The sequence below is a fragment of the Pleurodeles waltl genome, chromosome 3_1 (genome assembly GCF_031143425.1).
Source record: "Pleurodeles waltl isolate 20211129_DDA chromosome 3_1, aPleWal1.hap1.20221129, whole genome shotgun sequence".
Classification (NCBI taxonomy): domain Eukaryota; kingdom Metazoa; phylum Chordata; class Amphibia; order Caudata; family Salamandridae; genus Pleurodeles; species Pleurodeles waltl.
Window position 1 is genome coordinate 240,536,357 of NC_090440.1, and position 15,880 is coordinate 240,552,236.

A 15,880-nucleotide genomic window follows, 5' to 3' on the forward strand; every position below is an offset into this window, starting at 1 on the left:
TTTATAGTACAAATGCATACACAAATGTGACAATGTCTGATCCTTTGAAATTCAGGTTGTGGGTGTCAGCTCATGTGATGTGCTCTCTCCAATGTACTGCCCTTTGTCAAAGAGGCAGTCTGCCACAGGAAGAGAGGCTCCAATCCTTACTGACCCAACACAAAGAGATGGGGTGGTGAAGGGGGTGTAAACAAGGGTAACACCTGGCTGCCTCCACTGAAATTGATTTCCTCTTAGTTTAAGGTCATCTGGTCCAAATTGTCAACCTTAACAGTCTCACCATCTCCCTGACAGTGAATCGAAGTGCCAGTCACCAACAGCTCATCCTGGAATCAAAGAGACCTTTGATGTGCGCAGAGGATGCTCTTCTTCCCTTTAATCGGTGTGTGTTCCCCCACCTCAGGAATGTCAGCAATAGAAGTTGCAGCTCTCACCTCTCCTAGCCTTTCCACACCCCATGATTCCAGAATGGAACCCACAAGCTTCCATGTTATGTACCACACACAGGCACACATATAGGCCAGCACGCACATGCAAATATCACAAGTTGTTTGGCACTATGCACAATCCACGCAGGCGAAGGGTAAGTTAAGTACACAGGCACATAATTTACATGAATGGGTCAGTAGGCCCTACTCCCTTGATACAGATAAAAAGGCCTGTTCGCACTACTGATCATTTTGGAACAAAACCCGGTATGTTGCATACACCATGCTTGTATCACGTGACTCCCAGACAGGGCAGTAGTCATCTGCCTCTCTGAAGGTAGTACTTGGTGTGCTTACATAAGGGCAAGAAGGCCCTTACACAGAACAACTTATTGTATGTACAAACACAATAATTTGTTGTATTATAGAACAACTGATAAATAAATACAGTAAAGCACTGCACATGCAAGCCAGCTTACAGCATCTTAGGTATTTTGTCCTGCTTTGTAGGAAAGCCACCCAAAGAGCTGCAATCCCACTGACAACACATCTCCAAGTCATTCCACCGAATCAGATTCCAGTATTTGAAGGTAAGGTAAGAACTCTTTCCTAAACTGCCTCTAGGACTCTGGGAAAGCGCTCTGATGCCATGGTAACGACACACTGAACAGTATTGCAAATAACAATACAATAAAGAAAGCAAAATGCTAACGAGGCCAAATCCTACGGCTGAGACGCCTCCTTCCCAATCCTGGTTTATCCTAATACGAAAGGCTGCTTTCAGGTGTCATAGTCCAATGTTTTCATAGGAGCTAATGAAAGTACGAGGCCCAGCTGCCTTGTGTGATAACATGTAGCTAACTGCAATCAGGCCTTCTTGGTTACAGTTCAAACTTACATTTTCCACATTAATGCATTCTGTGATGCAGTCTTGGTTTATGTCAAACGATACCTTTATAGTATTACTCTTGAAAAGGCAGATTTGTAAATAGATAAGTAAATTCTGGACTCGGAACTATTTGTCACCGTGACGCTATTTGCAATCCTAACAAAGCCTTGGGGAAGAAAGGGAGTGTCTCGTGAAATGGTGTCATGAGTTAACTCTATCCGACATGTGAAGGCTTGACATTATTTCAAAACGAGACGTCACTTATTGCTGGTATACACAGAAGCGCTGTTTTGTAAACGATGTTTCCTTTGTGCCAGATATTCTTATAGTAAGTACACTGTGCACCAATTAGAAGACTCATTCAAGTCATTTGCAGACTAAAGGCAAGGTCAATCCTTTAGGTTCCTTAAACCTTTATTTTGTGAAATAATTTATGTTGCTAGATCAAGCTGAAAACACGCACTCAGATTTTAAAAAACAGCCCGTTCCCGCGGCTACTCGGATGTCCTTATGCGTGGCACAGGCCCAGCATTTGGTGGCTTCCTTGTTCTGGCTCTGCATGGTGTGTAGTGAACGTGCAGTGTGATGTGGTGCACAGTAGTGTGTTGTAGGGTGAAGGTGTAGTGTACGTGGATGTGGTGTTCCACGGTGTCATTTGGTGCGGTATTATTTTCTTTTATCTGGATATGTGGCTGAAAGTGTTATGGTGTGCTACACACTCTCATTTGATGCTGTATGGTGTTGTTTCGAAGTACTGTGTCGTGCATTGTAACGAGGTAACCTCTGCAGTCGTTTGGTGCGATATTTTCGCTGAGCTGCAATATACTGTACAGCGTGGCCTGGTACCGCGTTATTTTGTGTTGAACTGTGTAATTTTGTATTGTAGGATGGGTTTTTGTGTGTTGAGGAAGGGTGTGGTTATTTGATAGGGGAGCTGCCAGGAGAACTGAAAGCACCTGCCGGAGGGCACGTTGTAATTTGGAGCTAATAGCATGTTTGATCAGAGGCCCACAGGGAAGTCCCAGGCTAGACTGACGCCATGGTTCAGCGGGTGCGGCCCAGTGGAGTGGGGAGGGGCAGTGGAGAGGTGAGGGGCGGGTGCTGGTCTCAGAGATCCCTTAGAAGTGGATCGTTTCCTGGTCTTATATTAAAGAATAGCATTTGCAATGTAATGGGTCTCGCCTTTGCCTGGTTTAGAGCTATTGTAAATTCCTAACTGGATTTATGGTGCCACATACATTGAAAATGAAATGTAAAACGGTTGGCATAAGCAGCCGATTCAAAGCAACAGCTTCCATGAGCATGAGCGCGAAAGAGAGACACAAAAGGAAAAAGAAGTTCGCTTGCAGTCAAACGTATCAGCAAACGTGCAATTATCCATGTAACAGGGTCAAACATAAAGCATTTACCAATGATAACAAAGGGATTTTTGAAAGGCAAGCCCATGAACGAGGGATAATTATGGGCATGCAGTGGGCGTGGTTATAAGCTCACAGATAGATTACAACAGGTCAGAGCGCTTGCGCCCACGACCTAAAAAAAGAAGGCAGGTTAAAAGAGGTTGTGAATTTGGGAAATTAAATTCAGCATGCATAGTGATTGCAAAGCGATCTGCCCTCCGTTAACAGTGAAACCGTGAAACGCTGATTGTCCACGGACACACTGCAGTAATGCCAAACACAACCATTGGCAAAACCAATAGGTCTCGCTTATGCAAGAGCTATTGGCTTTGCCAATGTGTTTTAGCCATGTTGTACATCAGTCTGAATTCTGTTCAGCATAGATAAAAGTTACTGAAGTAGAAAAGAGTAGCACTGAGTGTCGTAGAGTGGAATAGAGAAGAGTGGAATAGAGAAGAGTGAAATACACTGTAGTAGAGTGGAGTGGCAGAGAGTGTCATACATTGGACTAGTATAGTGTGAAGTCGCGTAGAGTGTCATACACTGGAATGGCATAGATAGGGGATTGACTGGTGTAGAATGCACTGGCTTAGAGTGCTGCAGAGTATAGTGGCATAGAGTGCAGTGGCATTGAAGTCAGTGGTATACAATGCAACGTCGTAGAATGGAGTGGCGTAGATTAGATTGGTACATATTAGAGTGAAATGGCACAGAGCAGAGTGGTGCAGAGTAGTGTGGCACAGAGTACTGCAGTGCAGAGATGGGTGGTGCAGAGTAGAATGACGTAGAGTGGTGCAGAGTAGAGTGGCCTAGAGTTAAGTGATGCAGAGGGCAGTGGCGCAAAGTAGAGCAGAATGGCATAGAGTGCAGTGGCGTAGAGTGGTGCAGAGTAGAGTAGCTTAAAGTGGTGCAAAGTAGACTATAATACCGTAGAGTGCAGTGGCACAGAGTGGAGTGGCATCGAGTGGAGGAATGCAGAGTAGAGTGGCTTAGAATTCAGTGGTGGAGAGTGCAGTGTTGTAGAGTGTCAGAGTGTAGTAGTATAGAGTGGCATAGAGAGTTGTGGCATAAAGTACAGTGATGCAGGGTAGAGTGCAGTGGCATAGAGTGCAGTGATATAGAGTGCAATTGTGCAGAGTGCACTGGTGTAGAGCAGTGGTTCCCAACCTTTTGACTCCTGAGGACCCCCACTGAATCACTACTGGAAGCCAGCGACCCCCAAGCAATTTGGGCACTATAAATTTCAAACATTAAAACAGTAGTTCAAAAAAACACACAAAGAAGTACACACCAAACAAATCACGAATTGCCAATGATATAATTAGTTTATACTGAAAAAAATCGAAACATTTTAATTGGAAGGTTGGTGCTGCTTCTTGGAGACTAACTTTTCAGTATTTGGTTTCATTTAGGAAAGCTGAATCACCAGGTCAGATTCTACATCTTCCAAGTGATTTCTCATAATTATGCTTTTTCACATAAATATGTGATGGGGAAAGGAAGTAAAACCATAAGGGCCTCTTAATAGCCTTAATTTTTCTCTCTGGCACACGTAATTAATTTGTTTTAGAGCACCTCTCATACCAGTGTAGGGTGTGGGAGCACTTTACAGGGGATTACAAGGTGTAGGATTTACATGTCATCCACACTGGTAGGTATTTACTAAGAGTGCTTCGCCTGGAGAAGCAGAAACTCAGGATTCAGAAAATAAGACAGTTTTTAGCGTTGACTTTAATAATAAGAATGTATTTCTGCACAAGCAAACCTTTTTTTAGCAGCATAAGGATAATGAGAGACTGGAAAAAAACAAACCTTTTAATTTGTGCCATGCAGTTTTCACGCAGCTCTTTGAAGGCAGTTCATAGCTCACTATGCTAGATTATGATTGTAACTTTTAAACTGCATAGTAACAAGAGAGTCTCTGTAACAGACATAAGACATAAAATACTGTTCTCTGCAGCAGGCACATTAACCATCTGCGCTACCTCAGGTGAGTCAAAACTGCCACTAGACACAAATTCGCATCTCACTCCAGCAGGTACATTAATCACCAGAGTTATCTTGACCCTTTTATTTTCTTGAAACTGTCGGTTGTACAAGGACCTTTGAGGGCTTTTACAACTGCTGCACAAATAAAAACACACATGTCTTTTTCTCTAGAGACCCCAGCTGTAGAAGTGTCTTCCTAACATCCCAGGCCTGCGGACCCCCTGGGAATGTGTCAGGGAACCATGGGAATCCACGGCCCACAGATTGGAACCGCTGGTGTAGAGTGCAATGGTTAAGAGTAGAGTGGCTCAGAGTGCAGTGGCGTAGAGTGGAGTGATGCAGAGTGGAGGTGAGTGACGTAGAGTAGATTTTTTTCAGAGTACAGTGAAGCAGCATGGAGTGGTGCAGGGTAGAGAGCAGTTGTGTAGAGTGGCACAGAGTGTAATGTTGCAGAGTAAAATGGTGTAGAGTGCAGTGGCATAAGGTGCAGTGGTGCAGAGCAGATAGAGTGACGTACAGTGAATTTGCAGAGTGCAAGAGCACAGAGTTGACTGTTGCAGAATAAAGTGTGTTGGCATAGAATGCAGAGGCGTAGAGTGCAGTGTTGCAGAATGGCATAGAGTACAGGGGCGTAGAGTGGAGTTGCACGAGTAGATTGGTGTGGCCTGGCTGGAGTGGTGTAAAGTGCAGTGGTGAGGAGTTGAGTGGCGAAGAGTACATTGGCATTCAGTACAGTGGTACAGGGTAAAGTAGAAAGGCATAGTGTGAAGTGGCATAGAGTGCAGTGGCATAGAGGTGAGTAGTGCAGAATGCAGTGGTGTGGAGTGGTGCAAAGTGGAGTAGTGCAGAGACGAGTGCTGTGGAGTGGTGCAGAGTAGAGTGGAGTGGCATAGGCAACGTATGCATGGTATGGTAGTGTACTGCTATCACAGGCAACACTATGTTTACAAGAGCTTGCTTTCAAAGTTGTAATAGCTTATTTTTAAGACTCATACAGCAGTGTTGACGTTTCTACGAATTCAAAAGAGTGAAGTTATTACTTAATTTATTGTTACTCAGTTAATAAACCTCTAAAGAACAAAGGGTTGTGAAGGAAGATGAAAATCAGAGAAATGCAAGAAATTGAGGTTTTAACCAAAGGGAAACCTGAGAAGGCTGTGGGAACACAAGTGAGAAATTGTGTTAATCTTCCAAAAATCAAGGAGAATAATAGTAATAAACTTCTACCAGTCTGTTTATTTTGGACATTCCTAAATACTTAGAAAACAGGCTATTGGAAACAAGCATGGTATTTGTGCCACTGGTGAACATCTCTCGTAAGGCGCACCTTGTAGATACCAAGGCATCACCACGCGCTTCTCAGCAGCCTTTCTGGTTCCTGAGCCGTACCAGCAAACATCTTTGCATGTTAACAACATGCACATGCGTCCTGTATTCAGTTATATAGACCAGGGCTCACTGGGTGACCAATTGACATGTGGCTGGGTGACTTCCCTGAAAAGATTCACTATCGAAGAGCTCACTGCTCAGCCCAGATTACAGGTTGGGTTGACTACTTTCAAAAAGGAGCTCCTCTGTGGTGTTGCTATCCCATGATGAAAGTCGCCACTGATGCCCCGTCACCTTCACCTCTGTCACTGCTTCTTCCCTTCTGGTGTTCTCACATACTTCCTCTGCTTGGAATATCAGGTAGATATTGAAAATCTGTGAGTTATTTCCAAAATGTCAAAAAAGTTGTAGACATTTTGCAAAATGCCCAAAATCTTCAGGGAAGCAAGAAATCTGGAGTGTACGAAGACATCGGGGTTTTCTGCACAAACATTATTGCTGGAAATTTGGAGTGTGCCTAGTATTAGCTGTCCGAAACTGGTGATGTGTTCCCACATTTTAGAGCTTTGGATGAAACTCAAACAACATTCCTGTTGTTGGTGACATCCAAGTCCCATCACTACTTGTGCAGTTGAGTTGTGTGTGACTCCACTAAATAATCAAACAATCCTCTGAACAATGCAGTGAGACAGGATGTACTTTATTCTGTACTGAAAGATCTTGCTAATATTCTTTTGTGTGAAATAACTAAAGGTGGGCTATATTGCAAACGGACACAAAATGAGATGGTGGTTTTCTAGAACATCTTAAAATCTGTCCAATACTACTCCAGTCAACTATGCCACATGAAATCAAGCCTAAACAAATTCCACTTCACCTTTAGTAGACCTGGAAAATGTTGTATAACTGCAAAAACACAAGTTGACATCTTCATTCGATGCTGACAGTGAGTTACATTTGTTCATCAATTTGTGGCTTCCATTCATTACTCTGTTTTGAGTCGGCAAAGGTATATTTTTATTAGTGAACCACTAGCACAGACCTCGACACTATACAAGCTATGTCTCAAACTATGGAAGTCAACAATGGATATATTAATTATGGAAATACAAAAGTTTAAGTTAAAATGCTTCCATCCCCGCACAACACACACTGAAATCTGACTTCTGTAGTTTGTGTGATCGGTAAAAAACACTAAAGTATCCAGGCACGTTGGTTGGTTGGGAAGCCCAGTTGTTAGTAATGAACTTCAACGAGTCCTACAGTCATGCTTCCCTTTTGTGTTTAAATTCGTACAATGAAACAGAAACACAGCAAGCATTGTGCGGACAGATGTTCCACCAGCATCAGCATGTAGCCCAGTAGGCTTCACGAAGGTAACACAGTCCCACCCTGGTTCATATATTGAGTCACAAGAGCCCAACGAAGGAAGAAGAGGGACAGCAGAACGAGCAGGTAAAGAACAGTTCTCAAAATGTACAACTCCATCACGAAACTCCCTCCCTCCATTACAGCCACTCACCAATTCTGAGACGGGTCCTGGACCGCCCCTTTCACCCACTTAAACTCTGCAGGGGGGGAACCAACGACTTCTTCTGAACAACCTACACCCTATCCAGTCCACCCACAATGATCGTGATGGCTAGATCTAGGTGGCTTCAGCATGAAAGAACACATATTTTTGACCCTCTAAAGAGCCAAAGGAAGCTTGGATCTCTCTGGCATTCAGATCTTTTTTGAAAGATGCAAATTCTTTCTATCCAGCGGTGATGAGAGGTGAGGAAAGAACTAAAGACGCTGCCCTCAAATCTCAGTTCTGTTTTTGAGAATTTCCGTTAGCAAAATCCTCTCATTGGTGTCCACAGACTTGAATACCATCATCCGCATCCCAGAATTGGGTCCGGCATCACCAAAGGTTTTTGAGGGCTGCTGCATTAGGTTTTCCTTGCCCTGGAACCACAAGAGATCCCTTGCTATCTTTGCCACTGCCGAAGAGAGAAATGTTGTCCCCGAGTCCAGGGAGCAGTTTAGCCTGCCACTGTTGACTCCACCAAGCCATAACTTCTGAGCTTACGTGTTTACGATGGGGTGGGAAGGAAGTCCCTCATAATGTCAGCTACCATGGACCCCAACAAGTGCTGCAATTGTAGTGCCCAGTCACAGTCAGGAGCACAGCTTTACGTGAAGGTCAGAGGTAGAGCCAGGGAAGCCCATCTCTCTCTGTTTATTTTTTTAATCTGCTTTTTATCATGGAGTGCAAAAAGAAACAGAAGCTTAATCAGACTCTTGCATCATTACTCTTAAGTGCTTACCTGTTACAAAGATCTCTGACTTAGAAATAAAAGTTTCCCCATCTAATAACACGTATGTTCGAAGGCAGGCATTAGGCTGTGAGTTGCCATTGGAGAGTCTTTCTTCAGATTGACCTTTACCTGGGTATTGTCCTGATACGTATAAATACCTGCAAACCTTGAAGTAGAGAGGCCTGGGGTCTTAGATTCAAAGGGGGCGGGTGACAGTGAACAACCATACGGAACTCAAAACTTAACCAATTTAGGGTGTGAGGGGTGTTGAAGGAGCCTGATTGCAATACTTGAAAACCTGTGACTGGAAAGGATTCCAGCCATTTAAAAATGTTGCACCGTCCAGAGTTTTGAAAGCCTTTAAATCTGTAGCTGATGATCTGTGGTAACAAAGGTAGCTAAAAGCTCTACTAGTACAACAGCCCCTAACACACCTGATTTATCATCATCCACATCTCATCCAATAGCGGTCACTACTGCTTCAGTACCCCGCCCTGACTGAAAACCAGCTTGTGCGTCGTCCCGCCGCTGAGTTACTACTTTATATAATAATGTGGCCAGACAAGGAAGGAGAGACGTAACACTACTCTTCACATCATCCGACCCTAATTCACTTAAATTCAGAAAACATTCAGTTTGCAGTACTCCATAAGTCCATGTCAGAGGTAGGCCTGTGGATAAATGAACTGGTCCTGCTACTCGCTCTGTTTTCAGGGTTGTCAGTGGTAAAATAGCTACGTTCTTCACCAGCTCGCTCCCGTTCGGTATCAAGGGAGCAGCAAACCGTTTAATCCATGATATGACTTCTACTTGGGATACTTAGGAGGGGATCTGGCATACACCCACACTTAAGATTCTTTCAATGGATAGCAAGCTGTTTCTTACAAGGACTATGAGGAAGTCTTCCCTACCTACCACACTGCTCCACGTTAAGATGAAACAGTTACATGCAAAAGTTGTTCAATGAAACGAGCATCGTATTCTTGCCTTTACTGTTTGCTGTTGCGGGTCAGATCACTCCCTATGTACACAAGGTACAGCAAGGTGAGTACTCAAGCCCATGGCAAGTAAGCCTCTTTAGTGATCATTGACTCCTGCACCTCACAGTGCAATGTAGGATTCTTCTCATAGATGCAGGCACCAAGACAATATTGGTGCTACTGAGGAGGAAGGAGCAAAATCATAGCAACTGAAACTCATGCAACTTCCAGGAAGTTTGGCCTCCTCTGGTCTGGTGTGGCTAGAAACAAATTTACCTTAAAATCAATATATATTTGGTGATCCTTCTTCATAAAAAACTAGGTTAAGGACAAAGATCACTGAAATTTACTCTCGCTGGACAGCAACCAGTGCTGACTGGTCCAGTGGGAACACATTGAGACAGGGGTGGAATTTATACGGATAAAATTGTTCTGTGAAATGTAGGAGCTGATTGGTGAACACCAAAAAAGCACGGCTTCTTAAAACTCTTCAATCACAATCCCTCACTGCCATCTAAGGGCAACAATGCAGTGAATCAGCTACCTCATTTTCAATTCTGTAGAACGGGCTTTATCGACAGACCCAAAGGTAGCCCTGCTGTTTTGTCAAACATTGCCAAACAATTTCCAAGCACTTGCAAATGTCATCGTTCGCATGGTGTGATCAGCAGCATCTTTGTGGCAGCCTGGAGTCCCAGAGACATTTCAGGGCAGATGACACAGTTCACAAACGTAGACATGTTCATGAGCAAACACAGCTTGCTTTAGAGCATCTTTGGAGCACCACTAGTAAACCTGCGCCAGACACAGAGAAACAAGACAACTGGCACAGTCAAGAGTAAAGCTGGAGACCTTGTAGAAAAGGAAGAGTGAATGGACGTGAAGGGACTTCTATCGGGTCACATTTTATTTCACAGCATCGCGTGGTACTTTTACAATGTGAATATGGACAATCCCAAATTGAACGTAATTTGATTCTTACTGAGCAGTGCTTTAAATGGATATATAGAAGTGCAGGTACTCACTACTTGGAGTACCTGTTTGCTCCTGATAAAAGTCAGTACTATTCCATTAAATGTACCGCAGCAGTGTTGAGAATGGCAGGTACTCTCCCTTTCAAACTACAGAATTGCAGGTGCTGAGTACCGGACAGTACCTGCCCATTTAAAGCACTGCCAGCATAGAACACCATTAACCCTGCGAGGGTGGTATCTACGAGGGTAGTAGGGTCGAGTCCCGCCTGCCACCATACGCCCTCCCTTCCAGTCACCCCTCCTCAGGGTAAAATGGCGTCCTTCTGCCCCATGTGACCCTTACATGTAACTGACCCAGCCTTGCATTTGCCATAATTTGCATAGCTTGAGTATACCCAGAAGTGAAGGTGGCAAAGCATGCGATATCCCCTACACACCGGCAGTAGCTAATATTGGTGCAGCAGGGGCGTTGGCACCCGGGCCAAAAGCCCTTCGGGGGCCGCTGAACCCCAATAACAGCTGTATTTACTACTCCAACAGTAATCCAAGGGGGGGGGGGTCATTTTCTTGCTTGTTTAGGGGCCCACTGCCTAGTTGTCACGCTACTGCCGGGGCCTGCACGTGCCCCCTGCTGGCGTCAGTGTCATTTGTGAAAGTGCAGAGCGGTATTTAAAGCGAATGAGCATCAGGAGGGGACTGATGGCAAGAGGCGGAGTTGTTCAGATCGGCTGATGCCCGAAGACCGACACGGCTACACTGAGGCCCATCACATGCCTTTCTGACGGCCAGGCAGGAACTCTTGTCGTTTTCCTGCAGGCCCTCTCTACACGTGACTGTTCCTAGGCTTACCGGCCTTTTAAACATACCAATAAATTAGCTCTCTTGGGTATTTTCTGCCCCTGCCTTCCAAAGGCACAGGGCTGGGTCTCCTGGCCCATCCATGGACACCTCCTAACGCCACCAAGCGCGGCCTGTCTGCTGCTCGGCTATACCGACAAGCCTCGGCTTCTTCACAGCATCTGCTGAATGCGGCCCAACTGATGCTGCTTGTACTGAAAACAGGACGCCAGCCTTGGGGGTGAAGACGGGGCCGCGCGCTGCCACTGCCCCGCCTCTTAGCCTACATAAAAACCAAAGACAAAAATGCACAGCAACGTCGGGCTGGGGCCGGCCTGGAGAACACCCAGCAGGTTACTAGCGCCGGGTTAACACTGGACATTTGATGAACACCTACGACATGAAAATGACACCTAGGGAGTTAGTGGGGCAAAGGCAGGCCAGTGCTTGGGTACAGTACGCGGTGAGACATTGCAAGAAGTACTGAGTAGTTCTTTCGAACAGAACACATTAGAGTGCGTGGGGCTGCCCTGTGGCTCCCTGTGCAAAACCCCAGGTGAGTGGCATTTAAGACTGCCTACATTTTCCACAAATGAACCGGTACACTCCCTGGTGTCTGTCACAAAATGTGAACACGCGACCCAGACTGGATGAGATCCTCTCCCTAAAATCACAGCGAATATGCAGTCGTTCCAAGCCGGGCCCTTTGCAAAGCCACTCTCCAAGCCGTCCCCAAAAATGTATATCTCACGTCCATCTCTACTGCTGCGAATACGTCCGGTCGAAATGTACCTTTAATGCTAAATTCCTCACTCCATCTAAACCCAGTTCTTGTGACAGCAAAAATTTATCTGCGCAAGAACCTACTGCAGCGAAATGAGACATTCTATACACCCCATCAATCCAGAGAGCACAGTGGGTAGGGATGGAAATGCTATTAAGGACAGGGATTCTGTCCTCCATCCACCCAGCAAAACACTCCTCCCGGATCACCCTTCTTACCGCTTGTAATCCGAAGAAAAGATGCCCCCGCTGGCAGGATCGTGCCCGTATTCGGGCTCCCCTAGGCTGGAGGAGCCCCCTTTGTCATCGTTGTACGCGGTGCTGGCAGACATGGCTGTGCAGGGGCTCAGATGGAACCTGTGCGTGTCCGTGAGGAGCAGCGGCGGCGGGGCGGGCACGGGGCGGCAGAGCTGAAAGCGGACAGACAGGACAGCAACCCGCAGCAGCCTGTCCAGTTTAAAAGGGCAGCAGCATCTTGCAAATCAGGGCCGGAGCAGTGAGGGGGAGGGACATGCTGTGGTGGGGGAGGGGCGGAATGCAGGTGCTGATGTCAAAGATACATAGGCAGATGGTTGAGGGCGGGGCTCCTCGCCCCCGCCTCCCGAAGAAGACAGACAAAGTCCCTCCCTCATTTAAGGGGCCCACCCCATTTAAGGGGCCAGCACGCCAAAAGCAGAACTGGTGGGTGCGTGGGAGCCCCTTGGTTTATTTCACATCATCGATATTCATTCATACAGCCAGAATGTATTTATTTATTTGTTGGTGTGTATATTTATGAGGTTTTATTTCGCGCGGGCATTACTCGGAGGTGTTAGAGCGCTTTAGGTAAGAAATAAAAACATCAAACACTAGTGGTACAGAGTCTGCCAAGATTTCGGATCGCCTTTGTGTGACATTTGTGTTCATTTATGACACCTCTACATCATACCTATGACATTTTCAAATGCACCCAACTGCCGCTTGAAGGTTACACCAATGATTGTACTTCAGCATGTTTGGATTTCGTCGTAAGGTTGTAGAGCTAGCCCTAAAGTGCTATGAACTGTGCTTGAGATGTATATTGTGTATGTTGCTGAAGGTAAAATGTCCAAATAAAACACTGTAATAACCTAGCCACAGTGCCTTTTTCAAAAGAGATACAGGCAAAAGCACTTTTATGGTACCTGCCAGCCAGGGCTGGTCTGACTCCAAATTGTAAGCCCCACTTACTGACACATACATAACTTGTTTCCCATGGTGGTTTCCTCACAGCAATCCCCCTTAGTATTCCACAAAGGAAAGACCTCCCCTGTAACCTCCCCACAGCAACATCATACAAGTTCTTCTTAATGAAAACACCATAGCACAAGGCCAATTCTCCGGTGATGAGGAGCGGGCAGATTTTAGTTTCTAGCTAAGAAACAGAGCTGCTCTGCAGCTCCCTCTAGATAAAAACCTAATTTCTGATGTTCTTTTTCCGCCCAGGTGATACAAGGGTCTAAACCAGGCTTCTACAATGAGTAGCTCGTGAGCTACTGGTAGCTCTCCAGCTACCTGTAAGTAACTCTCCTGTGTGCAGCCCTGCATACTAAATTTGGAGCTTTTTGCTTGGTTGAATTAATTTATGGACATCAAAATTAAAACATGTGTATCTGAGATGAAAATACGTGTATTTTCAGAGCTCATAAGCTGATGGGTGAAGAAAAACGGTTGTTTCCAAAATATATTTGAAGCTGATATTTGAGTCATAAATCTTATGTAGAGAGAAAGAGGCTTATTACTAACAGTGTTACCTTGATGCTCTGGCATTGCAGCTACGGCTGTTATGTATTACTCATGTACAGTAATTCCAAATTGGCAAAACTTTTTTTACATTAATGCTGGCAACCCTCTTGATGCGTGGATGATCACTGCTGGTAATCTTGCTCAGAGTGGCCATTCAGGTAATCTTGCCTGAGGTGGTCACTATTACAAAACTAATAATAGTAGCTCACGATTATTTTCATTGAAAAAAAATAGCTCTTACCACAGAAAAGGTTGGAGACCCTTGTTGTAAAACTCTCATATCATCGCAGATGGGAAAAAACAATACTGGTATTTAACTGACACCTTATATTATACCATTGCAACAAACAAACACATGCGCACACACACTTGCATGCACATACTCACACCAGCCCTCCCCAGTGTCTTACCGTCACAATCTGATTCACTAATGGTCCCAAAATAATGGCATCGGTAAATGAATTTATTTTTAAACTGCCTTGTCGCATAGGCTCTCATTATTCTAATGAGACTACTGGATTTTGAGCAGCAAGATCGTCCACGGTGTGGGAGACTGAGTCTGACTCACTGTGGGGGACACCTGTCGCTCCAAATCAGGGTTTTGCTCTGGCTAACTAGCAGTGCCTCATCTCTACCAAAGGATAGGGATGATTGGGCAGCCGAGCGCATGACATATTAGGCTTCTCAGGGAAGTCGTGGTCTCTCAGGTCGCATCTGGTTCTCTCATTCACAATTAAGTCTCATATATAAATGACAAAGAGAAGCAGTATATGTTTCAATGATTGGTTTAATAAAACAACTTCATCTTAGATAGCAAAGAGTGAGCTGCAATAACTAGGACGACAAAGCATGGCAGTATTAAAATGGTGACGAGAAGAGTGAAGCATAAGAATAACGCTATCATATTGTCACTATGATCGATGGACTATTTCCTATCTAAGTCATAATCTGAGCACAGCGTGTGAAGCTCTAATTCTGCCTTTCAGGTTCCCCCGGGAAGACATCAACCCTCATACCTGGGCAAAGGCCTGTGGTCTGCGTTAGCATCTGTAGCGAAGCATTCAGCAATCAGCATACAGTCGTGGTTTCCTGGCTGGAATCTCCCTCTTAACGTGTGATGGGACTAGGAAGTGTTTTTATAATAACACAGCTGATGCTCTAAGAAAATGTCCCTACGTAAGGATGTGTATTTTCTTCGAATGTTGGAGACTAAACTTCTATGACGTTCACCGGCAATGTACCAAACTGTAGCCTTGAATGAAGCACAGAGTGATCAAGAATGTCTTGTTTGAGAACACAGTGCTGGGCTAAGCAAAAACAGTTAGATAGATGGAAAATAAAACAAGACCGTAAAACTGGTTACTGTAAAAATAACAACACGAAGCCGAATAAAATATATCTAGGTTAAAGTGCACAGCGGCCTAGTGTGTTAAACAAACATGCATGGAGCTATAACTAAAATGGCTACACAACACCCTCCCCTTGTCAGTTGAGAGTGGTTCAAAGCCAAAACTAAAATCTCATTGCTAAAAGCTCAACCTAAGATATATATAAAAACCAGGTCAATTTGGACAAGTTAAAAGGACACACAAGAGCATACTATGTGGCAATTTAAAACATGAGCATGTGATTTATAACCAAATTCAAAAGACATGTCAATTTAGACAAGTTTCAAACTAGGTACGGGTCATGCAGAACAGGAGATCTTCCACTTCGGCAGATGTCAAATCCGGAAGGTCCTCACCAAAAAGCATTAAGGAGCAAGTGTGTTCCATAGCCCCAGTGTCAACCAAGGCGGCATCCCGTGGAGTGCCCATTAATGAGTTGTCGACAACTTCCTCCAGGAAGGGTAACTCATAATTACGCTTCACGCAGCAAACGCAACCTCAATGCGCATGTCTGGTAATGAACCCTCAGCGAGAACATCAACAGATCAGCATCTACTGCGGGCAAGCGCTGCTGTGAAAGACAAATTTCCAGTGCATGTTTGAAAGAGCACCAGAGGCATCGAAACACGGGCTGCACACAATACAGAACCGGTCTGAATGACAAAGACCAGTCACACTCCAATTGCTCCAGGAGTGTTGCTCCAAAGTACTGCATCATTCGCTTATGACATAGCTGCGCTGATGGGAGTGCCGTCATTTCTCCTCTTTGCGGCGGGACAGCCATTGCCATAAACAACAGCAACAGCAGGGTGCCAG

General features: G+C 45.0%; 1 protein-coding gene across 2 annotated transcripts in view; it reads right to left on the reverse strand.

Moving 5' to 3' along the window:
- Positions 1–12,492, reverse strand: part of AP3B2 (adaptor related protein complex 3 subunit beta 2) — a 332,461-nt gene extending 319,969 nt beyond the window's left edge. For both annotated transcript variants that reach the window (XM_069222320.1, XM_069222319.1), the window contains exon 1: positions 12,132–12,492. In XM_069222320.1, the coding sequence (XP_069078421.1) occupies positions 12,132–12,244 (113 nt within the window). In that variant the 5' untranslated portion in view covers positions 12,245–12,492. The remainder of the gene's footprint in view (positions 1–12,131) is intronic.
- Positions 12,493–15,880: the final 3,388 nt, after the last annotated feature.